Source organism: Humulus lupulus, chromosome 7 (assembly GCF_963169125.1).
Source record: "Humulus lupulus chromosome 7, drHumLupu1.1, whole genome shotgun sequence".
NCBI classification, from domain to species: Eukaryota; Viridiplantae; Streptophyta; class Magnoliopsida; order Rosales; family Cannabaceae; genus Humulus; species Humulus lupulus.
Genome location: NC_084799.1, coordinates 6,092,673 through 6,112,072, shown reverse-complemented (window position 1 = coordinate 6,112,072; position 19,400 = coordinate 6,092,673). Strand labels below are relative to the sequence as shown.

The 19,400-nt window shown below is 36.1% G+C and overlaps 2 protein-coding genes across 2 annotated transcripts; both read left to right on the top strand.

Annotated features, from left to right (window-relative positions):
- Positions 1–222: 222 nt before the first annotated feature.
- LOC133790485 (biotin carboxyl carrier protein of acetyl-CoA carboxylase, chloroplastic) lies at positions 223–3,295 on the top strand. The gene is made up of 7 exons (XM_062228140.1): positions 223–540; positions 1,227–1,280; positions 1,374–1,540; positions 1,633–1,948; positions 2,060–2,131; positions 2,773–2,838; positions 2,943–3,295. Exons 1-7 carry the CDS (start codon positions 391–393, stop codon positions 2,964–2,966), a joined length of 849 nt encoding a protein of 282 aa, XP_062084124.1. The 5' UTR covers positions 223–390; the 3' UTR covers positions 2,967–3,295.
- An 8,836-nt stretch (positions 3,296–12,131) lies between these two features.
- Positions 12,132–14,285, top strand: LOC133790484 (uncharacterized). The gene is made up of 2 exons (XM_062228138.1): positions 12,132–12,773; positions 13,560–14,285. The coding sequence occupies exons 1-2, from the start codon at positions 12,195–12,197 to the stop codon at positions 13,620–13,622; spliced, it is 642 nt and encodes a 213-aa protein (XP_062084122.1). The 5' UTR covers positions 12,132–12,194; the 3' UTR covers positions 13,623–14,285.
- Positions 14,286–19,400: the final 5,115 nt, after the last annotated feature.

The window sequence follows — 19,400 nt, the reverse complement described above, 5'->3', positions numbered from 1 at the left end:
CATGACACGTGGCCGTTTAAGGTGAGTGCAGCAGCAATCCAATAGTTCCTTCCCACCTTTTAAATTCTAATTGCATTAAGTCAAAGTTCGGTCAACCATCCACGTGGACACGTGGCTGAGAAATCGAGAGCAGTTCAGGAATTTAACGTGCACCGTCACACATACACACACATTCTCTTTCTCTCTCTCTCTCTCACATCACATTGGCATTGGTTTCATCGACCCAACACACAGAGAAGTGGCTTTATCGCTCTTATACTCGCCTTCTTACAGCTCAGACGGATTCTCCAAAACACACACACTCTCTCTCTCTCCTCTCTCTACAAAATCCCCTCATTTCGAATCAATTTTCCCTTATCTTTCTTACTTTCTCTCTCCTTTGCTACGACAATGGCGTCTTCATCTCTGGCGACTGCTTCGGCCGTGACCAAATCCGCCACTTTGTCTCATTACAATCACAATACCTACAGGTCTTGCCCTCCTTCCAAGGTCTCATTCCATCTCTCTCATAAGCCCAAGCTCCGATTCGTCACCACCAAGGTAATTGACTAATCGTACGTATAGGGAGGGAGTGATCTTTGAATTTACTGTAATGTTTGGTTTTCTTTACTTGTTTGGTTATTGACAGGAGAATTTTGATTAACATTGTAATCCTTTAGATTTTGGTAAAATTTTGAGTTTAGTTCTGTGTAGAATTGACCGAGGTAATTGTTATTTGAACTTGGAATTATACTGAAAACGGCTATGATGATAGAATGTTCAAGAAGGAAAAGAAAATTGAAAATAAATAAATAATTTCTCTTTGAATGAAACGGCCTGTCATTTGACATATCACTGTGTGCAGCCGCTGTTTTGTCACTCTGCTGGTTGAGATAGGAAAAAACGTAAATTACTGGAAAGCTGTTGGCATTTTGTTTAGATCAATTGACGTGTGGCTCACTCTATACTATGGAGTGGCGTTTACTTATCGGTTATAAACAACTGATTAAGCCCAAATTCAAAAACTTGGGAAATGCCCAATGTAGGTTTCATATGCATTCATATTTTTTCGTAATTGACTCCAACTTACATGGATTATGAGTCTAAGACAGATATTAATTTTCATTCAAGTTTGTTAGCTTATTTGGATGTTTTTATTGTAATTTCTTTTTGCTTGTATGTGTAAGTTAAGGCGTAATAGGTGTGTGCATTTAATGGGGAAGTTGGAACTTGTGTATTCATAATAGGGTGTGCAGCCAAGTCGTAGTTGCTCCACTGTGGTCAAAGCTCACTTGAATGAGGTAAGGTTTTTCAATTGGATTTCATTGGAGGATGTGTTTTCAAATTTTCATTCCATGGTGGATGTACTCTCGGGCTCATTTCTTTCCTTCAAGGTTTCCGTGGATGGATCCCCCAAAGCTGCAGCTTCTCCTTCACACAAGTCAGACCCAAAACACCCAAAAGGAAAAGATCCAAAACCATCAAACAAGCCTTCTTCTTCAGTTTTGGCGACTGAGGAATCAATCTCTGAGTTTATTAGTCAAGTTGCAAGCCTTGTAAAGTGAGAGAATAAAATCTTATATTGCTTTCTAATATCAATTACTTCAGTCAGCTATGCAGATTTGATTGGATAATATGTCATCTGTATTTCAGGCTTGTTGACTCACGAGACATTGTAGAGTTGAAATTGAAACAGCTTGACTGTGAAGTTTTAATTCGTAAAAAAGAGGCCTTGCCTCAGCCACCTCCTGCTCCTGCTCCTGTGGCTACATATCAAGCACTACCTCCATCTATGGCCCCACCAGCTCCATCTGCCCTTGCACCTGCACCTGCTCCAGCTTCTTCTCCACCACCCTCAGCAGCACCAGCGGCTCCCAAGTCTACAAAGTCATCGCTTCCACCGCTTAAATGTCCAATGGCAGGAACATTCTACAGAAGTCCTGGACCTGGTGAACCTCCATTTGTGAAGGTCAATATTCTCCCCTTAGGGGTGCTATTTCAAGTTTGATTAATCTTCAGATTGTTTTCGTGTTGTTCTATATCATTCTTTGTTGGCTTACTTGAGAGGACTTCTCTTCAGGTTGGAGACAAAGTACAGAAGGGACAAGTTTTGTGCATCATTGAGGCCATGAAATTGATGAATGAAATAGAAGTAAGTTCTATTTCTGTTGCATTTGAACTCCAATTGATGCAAATAAACTTATTCTGACAAATTTTTTGCATCGTTGAGGTCATGAAATCAAAAGTATAATGGAAGAAATAAGTATCGATACAGTGAAGTTAAGGATTTCAGGAAACTCTGAATGGGAGGCATTTAAGTTTCAGGGGGGTAGTTTTATTGGTATTGGGATCTTTAAATATGAAGTTTGATCAAAACAGACTAGCTCGTAAATATCTTCTCCTGTTGCAATGATTTGTTGCTGAGAGTTCTGCCTTCATTTTTTCTTAATTATCAGTAGAGCTATTATCACTTTTGAAGGGGGGTGGGGAGTGTGAAAAAGATGTGTCTTTTAGTATGCTTGTCAATACTTAAACAGTAGGCAACATATGAAACTGATTTCAGCATTGTGCCTTGGCTACAAACTTTGTTTCAAATAGAAACACTGTTAGTTAAGAAGTCTCATATTGTCAGTGAAAGGGAAAGTAATATACACATTGATAGACCTATATTTAACATTTCGCATTTTGCTCGAGGACCTTTCCCATTTTAGTATGATACCCTTTTGCTGCCTCGGGTAAGCACTTTGAGAAACATTTATTTGAGATCTAAATGCCTCTGTTGCTTTGTTTTAGGCTGATCAATCTGGAACTATAGTAGAGGTTGTTGCAGAAGATGGCAAACCCGTCAGTGTGGACACGGTAAGTAAACTCATCCAAAGATATTCATAGTCACTTCCATATCTCCATATTCTTACTTCTGTTGATATGAATCTTTGACAGTTCTTTTATTACTTTTTTTGCAGCCTTTATTTGTGATCCAACCCTAGAAGTTCAATGGGTGAGTGGAGATTAGAAGTGAGTGCTGCTCCATCTAGCAAAGTTTGCAACTCGCGGCTGTGTTACTGTGTGGTAGAATATTTTGGTTGAAATGAGGTGTAGTTAGGGGTTCAAATAATTTATTTCTGACACTTGAATACCGTAGCTGAGACAATGTTCTCTTGTGTTCCACACCCGACGGTAGTTTTCTTTTCTCTTTTCCAACCCCAATTTCTTTTATTTTGTTTGGAACCCTGCAAATTGATGCTGTTAGACAGAGGAACTAAATTCTTAATGTCTCGGTACTCAATAATTATCAATATGATAGTTTTCTTATCTATCTAATATATACAATAAATACCCAAGTATATAACAAAATGGTCAGATACTTGGTTGAAGAGATTACTCATTGCTATGCACACTGTATCTTTCTCAATTATCTTTCACATCTGTGGTTGGACTTAAAGATATGCCTGCTCAAACTGCACAGGTTGGTGTTTGAGATTTTGTAATTGTAGTTAAAATCGTACATCTTTATAAATATATTAGTGTTGACTGGACTTTTTGTATGCGTAAATTTCTTAGTCGAACATTTTGGATGAGAAAATAACTAAAGACGGAGAATTAAATGTGATTGATTTATATTTGTTTTCTTTTGCTGTAATCTGGGATTGATTTATATTAGGCAACGTGAAAAAAGATATAAAGAAATTTTCATTCATAAAGATATAAAAGGTTGGATTAATTGTTTTTGTTCATGAGTAATTGGATTTTTGGGTTTAGTTTAATTGCTATTTTTTAATTAAGTTGTATGATAATTAAAATATTAAGTTAGTTTAAATTTATTTTTCTAAATGTATGAAAGAAAATTTAATTATTTTTAAATATTTTTGGATTTTAATTTTAAATAATTTTTTAATATTTAAATAAAATTAGATCAATCAGGTATAGCCACGTAGGTCTTTGGTCAGACTTAACGATCCAGGGACCAACGTCTGCACCAAATGAGTAACGGTAGACATTATTACCGCCAAAATTTTTACATAGGCATTTAAGTGCAACAAATCTAACTACATAAGTATTATTGACGCAAATAACCCTAAATAAAAAGACACAAAATTTATAGTGGTTCGGCTCGAAAAAGATGACTAACGTCCACTTTAAGCAATTATATTGATGAAGAGTATAAACACTCAAGAACAGTTACACAGCAATTAATTTTTGTTCTTGAGGCAGTCGGGATTACAAAGAGGAGTAAATGCTATATTTTGAACCCTTTACAAGGTTTATATTTTGATATTTATAGTGGTGGATATGGGGGAGGGGGAGGCGAAGGTGATATTTCGTTTTTTGATCAAGCTAATTTTCATGAGATACTGAGTTATTTCAAGCCTTAGTGTTCCTCCAAAAACTGTAATCCAACTGGCTGCTTCAATGAGTCATTCGTAGTCGAATTTTGGTCCAAGTGTCCTGAAAGTTGTGACACCCTGGAGACCCCAAGGTGGTGACGACCCTTATCTGCCGAGTTTTAGCTTCGCGAGAGCTTCGTGGGTGAGGACTTCCATGGAGTGAAGTTATCCTCATTGAAGTAGGCGGTGCCTCGCCTTGCTGACTTGAAGTCGACTAAGAGGTGCCTCGCTAAGGTGGAGCGGGCGAGGTGCCTCGTTGAAGTAAGACACCTTGCTGAGGTTGAGCGGACAAGGTGCCTCGCTGACTCGAAGTGGCCGAGGTACCTCACTAAGGTGGGGAGCCTCTCTAAAGTAAGGTGCCTCACTAAGGTTGAGCAAGCGAGGTACTTCACTTACTCGAAGCGGGTGAGGTACCTCACTGAGGCGAAGAGCCTCGCTGAGGTGGAGCGGGGGAGATGCCTCGCTGAAGTGAGGCACCTCACTGAGGTTGAGCGAGCGAGGTGCCTCGTTAACTCAAAGTACACGAGGTGGGGAGCCTCGCTTAGGTGAGGTGGCTCGTCGAGGTGAAGAGAGCAAGGGTGTCAACTCAGTCTGACTAGCAAAGGTCTACTAAAAAATGGTGAGGGTTTCATTCTTTGAAGGCAATGATGGTCACCTCCATTGTATCTAGCAAGGGCCCTTTCTTTTGGAAGTTGGCGATGTGGGTATGGTAAGTGAGGCGGCTTTGCTTAGCTGGTTGGCGAGATGACCCATTGGCGAGGTGGGCCTATTTTGTACAAAGATATTGTTGATGTGGTCCTATTTTTAACTTTTGCCATTTGTCACATCATTAGGCCAAAAATTGGTATAACAATTAATTGTTATATATATTTCAATTTTATTATTTTAAATTTGAATTTTTCTCGCGTTATTTGAAATTAAAATTTTGGTTGTATTATTTATGTTTTTTTAAAGGAGAATATTCATTCAAATGTTTAAAGGGACAAAGCCCTACAAATTCGGACGGAATCAGATCTGCATAGATCTTACAAAGAGATGACCAAACAAACGGAAAGACCACGCCAATTACATAATAGGAGCAACCCATCCAAGAACAACGACCTCATAAAAGATGATAGTCCAACAACAGGATAGGGAAATGACCCTAGCATCAAACCACACCCACAGAAAGTTGGCCTTTAAAACACCTAACAATTAGGTGACGAAGCTCCGACCCGTCCTGGCGACCCTTCATCGGTGGAAGCAAAGCTAGAACCAAACCAAACAAAACTGGCACAATCCAGTCCCAAGGATATGGTGATACAACACCAAACAAACAGACAGATAAAATAAAACCAAACTAAACAAACACACAAAAGAAATCAACAAGACAAAACATAAAAGCTAAATAAAAACAAAAGGGTAGCAACCCAACGAGCCTATACCACCATCACCTCCCGACTCCACACCAGCACCTAGGCTTGAACCCCCATCCAAAACATCCAAAGGAGAGTCGTCACACCATCGCGCGACAAGCCCATCTTGGAGAAGAAGAAGAAGAAGGAAATGAGGTCTAACCATGAAGTTGTGCCCATGGACCAAAGCTCTGCACCCAACATAAATATCGCCGGAGGACCCACCCTATCGAGCTGGAGACCCTCGCCCACCACGCCACATAAACACCAGCTGACACAAGGCATGCCAGAGCCGAAGGAGAAAGTCGCACAAACCCAAAATAGTCACCACCACTCACCCGAGGTCGGCAACCCACATCCCCTTTCGGCCAACGCTCCGCCAACACCACCTAGTGGCGGCGACGGCTACCCTAGCTGAGAGAAGAGGGAGCGGAAGAGAAGGAAGAGTAGTGATGCACACAAGGCGGGGAATTGGCGGGGAGTGCTCCTGTAATGCCCCGAATTCTCTGATGTGTTTAATGGCGGGAATAGTAGGTCGGGAGGGTCATACTTGTTTAATTATGCCATTAAATGAATATATGCATGTTTATGAGAATTATATTATAATATGATGTTAAATGCATGCACGTGGGTCCACCATTTGTTTACAGGGGTATTTTGGTAATCTGGCTCGTTGAGGGCATAACTATATATTTGCTTGCATGTTAATGATATATATTGTGAGGCCACATTATAATGTGGATTGGTTCGAGTTATTCAGCATGAGACGATCTTTAAATATAAATTATCGGTTTGGTCATAACAGGCTTAAGCTCGGGGCTCGGGGTGAGTCTCAGGGTGATTTAAATGATTAAAATGTTACCGGGCATTAAAGGGTAATGGGATATGAATTATTGATGTTTAAGATTATCGGGATTAGCGGGAATTGGAAAGAGTTAATTATGATTAATGAGATAGGTGGAAAATACCAATTTTACCCTTGAGATGACTTTAGAAACCTTAAGTGACCTAGGGGCATTTAGGTCATTTGGTTTAGATTTATATGAGACTTTAGATGGCTGTAGAAAAACAGAACAAAACAGAGCAAGGTTCTTCTCCCTTCCCGTGCATCATTTTCTCTCATTTCACCTTTGGAGTTTTTGAGCTCAAAGTGATGAATCAAGCTAGGAAATCAAGGAGTTGAGTTCATAGAGTTGGTTCAGCCATTGAAGGGGATTTAATCTCAAGTTTGAGGTAAGTTTCAGCCATAAGTTTTCTGGTTTTCCTCTGTTTTCTTTTAGTTTTCAGCCTATGATTTTGTTGAGGATAGTTTGGATTAATGGAAGTTTTGATTGATGTTTAACTTGAGTTTTGATGAGGGTTTGATATAGATGATGTTTAGGGGTTGGATTGAGTGTTTGGATGAGGTTTGGGTCTGGTTTGAAGGTTTGGTTTCAAGGAAAACGCAGGGGAAGAAATTCTGGTTCTTTGTTGTTTTGCGTAATGAGTCGCGGCATGGCTATGGTGAGCCGCGGCCTATGTTGGTTTCTGGGGTGGAAATGCCTCTGTCAGAGAGGTGAGCCGCGGCCCACAGAGGCATTTTTGGCCAGAAATGGGTTTTTGACTTGGGGATTCAAGCCTTAGGCCTCGGGGTCGATCCTACTACCCGGTTTAGTAGGATTCGATGTCTCGGAGGCTAGGTTTTGGTTTGGGAACCCTTTGTTAATCATTTTATTGATGGAATCCCATATTTGTTTATGACCAGGTCATCGCTAAATGACCCAAAGATTGATCGTTCTCAAGGGTCGTTCTTATATTAATTTTCATTCGAACCAGAGGTAAGAAAACTGCACCCCATATATGACATGCATGGTTGTTCATGAGGCATGTTGGTTGTGTAAATGTGGACATGGATTGACTATTGGATGCTTAGCAAATGTTGCTCACTTGTGCATGGTACTGACTCATCAGTCAGATTTGGCAAAGGTGTTAATATCAACTGTGAAGCTGTGACTTATTAGTCAGGTTCGGCAGTGGTACTGGGCACTGGTCACATAGTGCTGACTCATTAGTCAGGACGGCCTTAGCGTGATTCATGCAAACCAATAAAGATTAGATCTAATCGACTTTCTGCATTGGATGACTCAAAGAGCATTAATGCCGGACCGACCTCAAGTTCGATGAATATTATAAGCGCTTATGTGACTTACCCATCAGTCACTCATTTGATAAGTTAGAGACTTACCCATCAGTCTCTTATTTGTTAAGGCTAGTGGCTTACCCAGCAGCCATTCTTTTGTTTGAATTAGTGACTTGCTTGTCAGTCACTCAGTATGGTTTATCAGAACCTCAAGTGATATTCACTCACCTGTTTGAGAGCTATGAGTTATGTGTGATTATAATGATAATCATTTGATAATGTTTACATATAATGCTATGTTTTATTGCTGGGCTTTGGCTCATGGGTGCTATGTGGTGCAGGTAAAGGGAAAGAAAAGCTCACCCAGCCTTGAGTGGAGAGCTTAGGTGGTGATGTGTACATATGCGGCCGCTTGACCACCACGGCCAAGGAGTTCTAAGAGGAACTAGGGGGTTTACCCTATTTTTGCCGCTTAGGTCGGCGGGTTTGTAATTTTGAAACAGTAATGACCTTTTTTAGTTGTAAATAACTTGTAAATGTTCTTGTGGGCCCATGAACAGTTTTATGCTTCAAATAAAATATATCATTTCCCTTTTTATTGGTTTTCACCTTAGCCTGTTAATGACACTTAGAACACGTTTTTAACCAAAGGACTCAGGCAATGAGTCAAATTTCCGGTTCACCGTAACTGTTTTGGGGTAACCAGGGCGTTACAGCTCCCCCCGTCCCCGTCCCCGTCCCCGTCCCCGTCCTCATTTATATTTTTAATCCCCGTCCCTGCCCCATCCCCGCTTATTCCCCGTTGGGGACGGGGTGGGGAATCCCCTATTTGGGGTGGGGGATCCCCACAGGGAACCCATTTATTTAAAAAATAAATTTTAAATTAAAATTTTAAAATAAAATTATAAATTATATGTAAATTAAAATATTGCACAATATTTATTATTTAAAATATTAAACACTATCCTAAATAAAATTTAAAATATTAAAAAAAAAGTTACTACTATAATATAAAAACATATAAAGAAAGATATAAAATACATATAAAATATTATAAAAATATGTAAAAATTTAAACGGAGTCCCATCAGAGCGGGGAGTGCTATCTCCGTCCCCGCCATATTTAACATTCGAGGATTGAAAGTTATCCTCGTCCCCATCCCGTTCCCCATTTAGATGGGGATTCTCCGCCCCATTAGAGACGGTTCCTGTGGAGCCTTGCTCCCATGGGAAAAATGTGCATTCTTAGGAAGAGATGAAACACTCAAGATATGGAGAAATAATTAGGGAGAGAGAAAGTGGTCCTTTCTTTACTTTACCTTTTATTATTATTTATGTTTAGTTGTCATAAATATTGAATGTTGCTTAAATTTGTTAATATTTAATTGTAAATTACATAAATTTACCACAATAACATAGTGTAATTTGAAGTTATATATGTTGTGATATGATTTGGTTTGAAAACATACTCAAATTGTATATGCGATAATAAAATAGTTTGAAATTGTCCCACCTGCAGCACAAACCCCTTACTTGATGGTGGTATTTTAATTATGATTGATTTTGCTACGAAGTTGTTGTTTCTTGGACAGTTCATACACAAAAAATATTAGATGAATGTCAATGTGGTCATCAACAAACAAAGGAATAGGTAGAGAAATTGGTGTCTTGATACAAGAAGCTAAGTACATGAGTGCAATTTTGGTTGAGAAAACAAATGTTCTCTTCTCACTCATTTGAGATTTGAAGTTTGAACAGCTACAATAAGATGCATTTAGTATATTTGTCAGATTTTTTGGAGGCTTATTAAATGTGGGGTTTCCAGAATTGACAATGAACTTATCCAGTAGGATAAGCCAACTTTATCCACTATTTTGGGTTTGGGCCGGTGGTGATTAATTGGGCGAAGCCCATTTATATTAGTAATTCTGTTAAAAAAACAGAAATCAGTTCTGTACTTGTGTTTTCCTTCTAGGTCAGTTCCTCTTTACAATCCAAAACCACTGGTAAGTGGTAAAGTTATCAGTTGTCCACAACACCTCCACCTAAAAGAAAATTATTTTGTTTTGATTATCATTATTATTCTTTAAAACTAAATTATACATTTTATGGAATTTAAATCATTATTATATCGTCTTCTCCAAGTTTTTTTTTCCTTAATTTATACAAATTATTCATTAGGCCAACTCCTACAATGAAATATATTTTGGTGTTGAATCAACTTTACAATAGTATAATTTTAGCAACATATTTTTTCTCATTTCAATTATAACACTCAAATTTATACTAAAAATAATATTTTATATTATTTTATCTTATATATAAAACAATATACATATATATTTATTATTAAATACTAATATAAAAAACAAAAAAGTAAAAAAATTTATTTACCCTTGCTGCAACAATCCACCATATATTAGGGCAACTCCAACCGAACTGCAAAATAGCAAATATAATGCTAAAAAAACACAAAATCAAATCCAACTCAACTAAATTTATCTCACAATTATGCTTTCAAGCTACAGTACCCCCACCAAATATGGTGGAGTACTGTAGCAACGGCAAAAACAAAAAGCAATACTATTTTACTTTTTATATTAGTATTTAATAATAAAAATAATAAATATATATGTATATTATTTTATATATAAGATAAAGTAATAAATAATATACTTTTTAGAATAATTTTTGGTGTTGTGGTTGGACTGGAAAAAAAAATACGATGCTAAAATTTTTTAGTTTTAGTGTTGATGCAACACTATATATGATATTAAGGATTGGGGATGACCTTATATTTGGTGAGGTACTGTAACTTGACAACATAATAGTAAAAAAAATGCAATTCAGTTGAATTGTAATATGATGTGATATTATAACATTTTAGCATTTTGCAGTCTCATTGGACTTGCCCTTATGGAATTTGTTATGGACTTTTTGATTATTGTGTAGATAGAGGAAAATAATTATTAAATAACAAATTGATTTATATAGTGGTATTTGATTTTGAAAGCATATTTATTATATACAAAATTTATACACAAACATTGCACTATTAAATATTATACTTAATAATATTGTTTCTTTCTTATCCTTATGTTTTTAAAGTTGATTCTTAATGCCTATCATATACATAAATGAATAAAAATAAATATTCATTGAATCTAAATTTTTGGTGGTTTCCACATGAGAACTGAATAATATATCTTGGAAAGAGTTGTTATTAGTTTATGGTCTTAAAATATTTAAGATTTAAATTTTAATAAAAATATAAGGATAGGAAGACTTATTGTATTACATTACTAATATATAGAAATATTTATTTAATTTATTCACAAATAATATAAAAATATATTATAGATGTAATTATCACTTGTGTGTATATTTATATGATTGATTTATAATTATTTTATTCTGTAAAAAATATAAATTTATTTAAATGAGACCCAATCTTCGAAAATGAGTTTATCCAAAATCTAAAAGTAAATTTAGGATTTAATTACAATAAAATTACTAAAGACGATTGATTAAAATAAGGAATGTTTTTCAATCTTTTTTTTTTCAAAGTCAAAATATTTAACTCTCTTAATGTAATTTTGCAAATATTTTTTTACAAATTAGGAATTTTGAGATAATAAATCCTATTATGAAAATAATCTATATAAATATACATAAAATTAGGTCATAAGGTGATAATATGGCATGTTATCCTTCTAGTATTCTACTTTTTTTTTTTTAATTTGTAGTTTTCCCTATTTTTTATTATTTCAACTTTTAACATATATTATTAATAATCTAAATATAACCAATAATTTAATTTTAATTATCGTATTCACTTTATTAGAGTATATTATATTTTTTCTTATTATTTCAAATTTTGCCAAACTTAGTCTCAATTTTATTCAATTTTGGGTAATATATAGTCAGCTTATAAATTTATTTTATTTCACTTTTATTATCTATTATTCAACTATATTTCTCTTTATATTATTATTATTATATAAATATATATTGAATTGTTTTACACTTCACACAAATCACGGATATATTATCTACTCTAGTTATAAAATAAAAAAAATAAAAAAAAAACCTAATTTCATCAATATTTCTTAAAATAACCCATATAAAATAAATAAAAAATATCTGGATTTCCAATCTGTCCTTCTGTCTATTTTTTTATGATTTAAAAAAAAAAAAGAAAAAAACTCTCTCTTTCTCTCTCTTAAGTCTTAACCTTAAAAACAGTACCTTTTTCTGCTTCATATCACAATATACCGTCGTCGCGTCTCTTCTTCTTCTTCTTCTCCAAAACCCAAACATGGGTCCTTCTCCTTCACCAAAATCCTTTACTTTCCCTCACTTTCCACCATTTTCCCACACTTGCCCTAACTTTCTCACTCTCACTCTCTCCCTCTTAGCTTTCCTTCTCACTTTCGCCGCCGCAACTGTCAGTAGTAGTCCTTCCACCATTTACGATTATCTCCGGCTGCACGGTCTCCCAATTGGCCTTTTCCCAAAGGGTATCACTGAATTTTCGCACGACCCTTCATCCGGAAATTTCCAGGTCTTGCTGAACCAGCCTTGTAATGCCAAGTTCGAGAACCAGGTTCACTACGATTTCAACGTCTCCGGTACCTTGACTTTTGGTCAGATCGGGAATTTGTCCGGCGTTACGGCTCAGGAGCTCTTTCTTTGGTTCCCTGTCAAAGGTATTCGCGTCGATGTACCCAGCTCTGGCCTTATCTACTTCGATGTGGGTGTCGTTGATAAGCAATTCTCTCTCTCGCTCTTTGAATCACCTCCCGATTGCACCGCCGTTGAACCTGCTGATCTCACTTCCGATGTTGCTGCCTTACACTCAAAGTCCCAAATCACCGATTTACAGTCTCGTTCTCAGGTTGATTGATATTCCTTTCACTCAATTCCATTCCCTTTATTCAAAGCTTCTCTGTTAAAACAATTAGTGTAGTTTTGATTGATATCTCTAGGGTTGATATATGCTAATAAACATTTATCTGTGATTGAATTTTTATGTATTGGCTGAGAAATTTTGTGGGTTTATTAAGTTCTCTTAGATTTCTTTTATTGAATGTGGAATTGTCAATTGTGCTTGCTATATCTGATATTCATTGTGGGATTCACGGTTACTTTGACAGCTTTTTCTGTGTTTATTCATTGCTTTTCTGAATTAACTGTAATGAATTCTATGGTGTATGCAAGTTCTAATTGATTTAAAGTGAGCTATATGATTCCCTTGTAGAAATGGCATGACATCAACTTCAACTTATGAAATGTGAAAAGGCAATAATTATATATGCGTTATATATATAACTTGTGATCTGTGATGGTGTATATTAAGTTCATTATATGGTGACTAGCTCTCTTAAATTCTAATTTATTGATGCGTCAATTAGACTATTTATTGCTAATAGTTTATTGGAATTAATACTGTTTGTTTGCTCAGTTCAGTTCACTCTGCTCACATCAGTAATGGTAGACGATTTATCTTGTGTTGTGGGGTTTATGAGGACAATTTTTATGTAGTTTATTTTATTCTTCCACTGGATTCTAGTTCATATGGAGTCATAAAAGGCTTCCTTGATGTTTATCTTTTACTGCATTGTAATTCTGAGGCCTTAATAATTAAGTATGAAGTTCCTGATTACTTGTCATTACATTGCAGAATCAGTTCCGGAAACTCGGATATGAAAATGGGCAAAGAAGCGAACTAAGGGCTACTTCGTAGATTGTGGACCAAAGACATCATTCAAGATTCAAGTTAGCTCGATCAATCTTAGGGTTTTCCTTTGCCTAAAGAGAATGTTTAAGAGTCTGGTTTGGAAGGTCCTATGCTTTTTGTATGTGTGCTTGCTTGCTAGGTTGTACAGATATTTCAGCCTGATACTTCCATCTTTTACAATGAAAAAGTAACAGTTTTGGTTAAGATGGAAGAAGAACAAGAAAAAGAAGATTTATGAAAGCATTGTCCTGCATTAATCGGGAATTGAATTCAATACAAGGTCAGGTTGGTTGTAGCCAATAATGTCATAGAGGTCTGTGTTTTTTGTTTTTTCTTTTGTTGTTATAATCACTATGCATATAGAAGAAAACGTGAGTTTGTTTTTGAGTTCTTGTAAATTAAAGAAAGTCTGTTCTGTCGGTTTTGTCTTGTGAAGTTGCTAAGATTTTGTGATTTTTTTAAATAATAATATAAGCATTTGTTTAAGTTATGAGATATGTATCCATTCTCTTATTAAATTTATTTAAGAATTTTGTTTTCATGATAGAAAGAGCTATCAGAGAGTAGTGTTATTTCTCTTGTGTGAGCTTGTAATAAACAACAAGCAATTAGTGGAGCATTGCTCTCTCTTGTACATACATTGGATGATTAAACTTTCTTCCCTTACTACTTTTTGCTTTGGATATTTGGCCTTGAATGTCCATTTTATCATTATTACTATATTTTACATAAAATAATAGCATTTCTTACGTAAGTATTGAGAATGGACATCTGTGTAAGTATTCAAGATGACTCAAAGTTCGGACTGTGAATAATTTTATTCATGAAGAATAATGCCTTTAAATAGGCACCGTACAGCTCTAACAAACCTGGTACTTAATACCAAATATTTTGGTACTTAATAACAACTACAGAAGTAATTACTGATATTCTAGGTTAAATCAATTAACCTATAAGAATAATCTAATTATAGTAATTTCTACAATTACATAGATATTCTTGGTTAAATCAATTAACCTATATTAACAACATTGAATAAATGCTAAAATGTATAGCATTTTCTAGCATTTTCTACACCCTCCCTCAAGCTGGAGCGTAAAGATTCCACATGTCCAGTTTGCAAACAAGCTCATTAAAAACTTTTTTTGACAATCCTTTGGTTAACATATCAGCTTGCTGCAGTTTGCTAGGAATATATACAACACATAGTTTTTTTCCATCGATCATTTTTTTTATAAAGTGTCTGTCCACTTCAACATGTTTGGTCCTGTCGTGATGAACTGTATTATGCGGTATGTTGATTGTTGACTTACTGTCACGATACAACTTTAAAGGCTCAATTCGTTGAAGCTTCAATTCTTCAAATATTTGTTTGATCCATAACAGTTCACATCCTCCCTAAGCAAGAGCCATCAGTTTTGCTTCAGCACTACTACGAGCTACCAAAAGTCGTTTTTTGCTCCTCGATGTGACTAAGTTCCCACATACTTTAGTACAATATCTAGTTGTCGATCTTCTATCTTCAACTAAACCTGCCCAATCTGCATATGTAAAAATCTTAACTCGTCTTTCTTCATTCTTTTGGAATAATAATCTATTTCCTAGTGCTCCTTTTAGATACCGTAGTATCCTATACACAGCCTCCAAGTGTTCCTCTAATGGATTGTGTATGTATTGACTAACCAGGCTCACGACAAATGCAATATTAGGCCTTGTGTGGGATAAGTAGATTAACCTTCCCACTAAACACGGATAAATTCCCTTGTCAACTGTCTTTTCATTAATTTATTCCTTGTATTTTCCCTTTGGTTCGACTGGTGTTGCTACAGGTTTGTAGCCACTCATTCCAGTTTCCTCGAGTAGATCAAGCACATATTTCCTCTGAGATACAACAATTCTTTTCTTTGTTCTTGCAACCTCCATACCTAGAAAATAGTAATACTTCATTGGTCAAAGGTCCTTTACTTCAAACTTTTGGGCTAGCAGACTTTTGAGTTCCACTTGCTCTCCAAAATCATTGTCTGTTAGTATCATGTCATCAACATAGAAAATAAGAATAGTTATCTTACCCTCTTGTGAATGCTTAAAGAACAAGGTATGATCTGACTAAGTATGTTTGTACCCATAGTTTTTTACCACCTGATTATATCTCAAATCATGCTTGAGGGGATTGTTTCAAGTCATACAAAGATTTTTTCAGGTGACAAACCCTCCATTTTCCATATCTTTCTTCGAACCCTGAAGGAGTCTTCATGTAGCTTCTTCTTCCAAGTGTCCACTAAGGAAGGCATTCTTTATGTCCAGTTGTTGAAGCGGCCAATCGAGGTTTGCAGCAATTGATAGCAGAACCCTTACAGTATTTAACTTAGCAACATGTGCAAAGGTCTCATTGTAGTCCACTCCATACGTTTTTGTCAACCCCTTCGCAACTAGTCTCGCTTTGTACCAATCTATGGTTCCATCAGCTTTATGTTTAATAGTAAACACCCACTTGCAACCTACCACATGTTTATCCTCAAGTTGTTTAACTATTGCCCATGTAGTGTTGTTCTCAAATGCCCCAATTTTCTCATAGACTGCTTTCTTCCACGCTTCTCTTGATAGAGCTTCGGTTAAATCTCTTGGAACCACATCTTGCTCAACTTGTGTTAGAAAGGCTTTGTATTGAGGAGTGAGTTTACTATAGTATACATATCTGGACATAGGATGTAAGGTGCAACTTCGAACTCCCTTTCCTTTGGCAACTCAACTTCATGTTCCTCTAAACTAGAAGTCTCAATGTTAGGAATCCCATTATGTAATATGGAATTGAGAGATGTGTTACTTACATTATGAGTAATCCGACAGTTGGACTCATGAGGTGGAGGCTTAGTAGTTGACTGTATTACTTGATGGTTCCTGTTTCTCCGACTGTACACTAGCAATTCTTTAGTTGTAGGCTGAGATAGTGGTTGCTGAGAGGATTGATCAAGATCAAATGAGGGATGAGTTTGAATATCAAATTCTGGGGCAGCCTTAGGTAGACAAGTGTCCCAACTAGAAACTTCACTCACTCAATTCTATCTTAAATGAGGGATAAAAAGATTGCTCTTCATTGACATCGTATGAAACATACATACAACGAGTAGAGGGGCGATAGCAGTTATACCCCTTTTTGGTAGAAGAGTAGTCCAAAAAAACACACTTAAGAGCACACAAATCAAATTTTGAGCGATTTGAACCTAGAACATGAACATAAGGTACACAACCAAATGTTTTAAGAATAGTAGAGAGATGAGTATTATATTTTAACACTCGAGAAGGCATATAATTTATGAGATAGAGAGCGGCGAGAATAGCTTCTCCCCAAAATAATTTAGGTATAGAAGCAATAAACATGAGTGCTCTAGCAATTTCCAATAGATGTCTATTTTTTTGCTCGACAATCCTATTTTGTTGTGGTGTGCCGGTACAAGAATTTGTATGAAGAGTACCATGAGATAAAAAAATAATCATTTAAGATAGAATTGAAGTATTCAGTTCCATTATCGGTATGAAAGACTTTTAGATTAGCATTGAATTGATTCTTGAGCATGGAATGAAATTTTTTAAATGTTATGGCAGCATCAAATTTATTTTTGAGAAAATATACCCAACTAACTCATGTGTGATCATCAATAAACGTGATAAACCGGCATCTATTTGTAGTGTTTGTTATCTTAGATGGTCCCCATAAATCACTATGAATAAGAGTAAAAGGCTAAGATGCTTTGTATGGAATAGACTGAAAAACACAACTAATATGTTTAACAAACTGACAAATTTCACATTTAAATAAGCTTAAGTGTTTATTTTTAAATAACATAGGAAACAAATATTTTAAATAAGAAAAACTAGGGTGACCTAGCCTATAATGCCACCGCATAATATCATTATCACTAGAAACACGATTTTTATTCACTTGAGCATAATAGACAGGAAATAGATGCCCACTACATGCCTTTGCACTCCTAATCGTCTTCCTCGAGGACGTGTCTTGAAATGTACAACAAATTGGTGAGAAAGAGGCAACACAAATCTGATCTTTTGTGAGTTTACTAACAAAGAGTAGATTGCAAGAGAGTTTTGGAACATGGAGAACATTATTAAGGGTAGTTGAAGGAGACAAACAGAGAGACCATTTACCAGCTATCGAAGAGAGAGAACCATAAACTATTTTAATTTTTTGGTGACCTAAATATTGCGTGTAGGAAGTAAACTAGTGTGATTGACTAGTCATGTGATCCGAAGCACCTAAGTCCACAATCCAAGTAAAGTAATGAAAAGAGAGGGCATTAGAAACACCTTGTTTTTTAGAGGTAGAAGGATCAAGGGCAGTTGGTGGAGTGGAGGAAACATTGAGCAGCTGATGCCTGGTGGAGTTGGTTTATTTGAGCTTGAGTGAAGGGAAAAGACACGGTTGAGGCACTAGCAACAATGAAAGCCTAACTTCCAGAAGGAGCCTGATTGGATGAGCGAGGTTTCCAGTCAGCAGGCTTACCATGGATAACCCAACAAGTTTTCTTAGTGTGACTAGCCCTGCTGCAGTAAGTGCACCAAGGTCGTTTTCGACGAGTATTAGGATGGTGGGTAGCAAGAGAAGACTGATCTATATCAATAGCAGCGGAAGACCTCAACATGAATCTCTTGCGGCTCTTCTCCCGATGAACTTCAGCAAATGCTTCTCGAATAGAAGGAAGAGGGTTATTTCCCAACAAGCGGCCACAAACCTCATCAAGCTCACGGTTAAGGCCATGGAGAAAATAAAAAAGTCACTCATGATCAAGTATTTTTTGGTAGGAAGATGCATAATCAGAACATTTCCATCTAGGGATATAAAACATGTCAATTTCTTGCCACAGATTATAAATAATATTATAGTATTGAGTTACCGTGAGAGAGTTTTGACGCTGATCCCGAAGTTTTGATTTGAGTTCAAAAACTTGTGCTGAGTTCTCCAAGTCAGAGAATGCTTCTTGAACAGTTTCCCACACCTCATTAGTCGTAGAAAGAAATAAACATGTCTTACCAATATCTACCTCCCTTGAGTTGATTAACGAGGCCATAATGAGAGAGTTTTCGACTTCCCACTTGGCATAGGAAGGGTTGGCAGCATCTAGAGTAGCAACAATTCTATTCAAATAGCCCAAGCGCCCTCTACCCCGGAGATACATCTTGACAGATTGTGATCATTGAAGAAAATTTTGGTCATTCAGTGAGTTTTGATTGTCAAGGGTAGTGGGTCAAAGGTAGTGGTAAAAGCATCTGACAGATTTTTTAGGATGGATGCACTGGTTGGATTGTTTTATGAGATGGTGGAATCTGAGGTGTTTTCTTGAGGGGCAACCATGAGTAAAAAAAGAAGGGTGAGAGGGAATATAATTTTTGAAATTCTTAGGTATTTCTCTGATACCATGTGGAAAATAAGACTGGAATAATTTTATTCATGAAGAATAATGCTTTTAAATAGGCACTGTACAACTCTATTCTGGTACTTAATACCAAATATACAAAAGTAATTATATATATTATAGGGTAAATCAATTAACCTATAAGAATAATCTAATTATATTAATTTCTACATAGCTTAATTTCCTATAATAACAATGCTAAATAAATGCTAAAATATACAATATTTTCTACACGGACTTTATGAGAACTTAATCAAGTTAGAATTGGGGCTTTTATTAAATTGAATTGGTTATGTTACATATTACTTACTTGAAAGTTGAATAATAACACAAAAATGTGGTTATAAGTAGTATG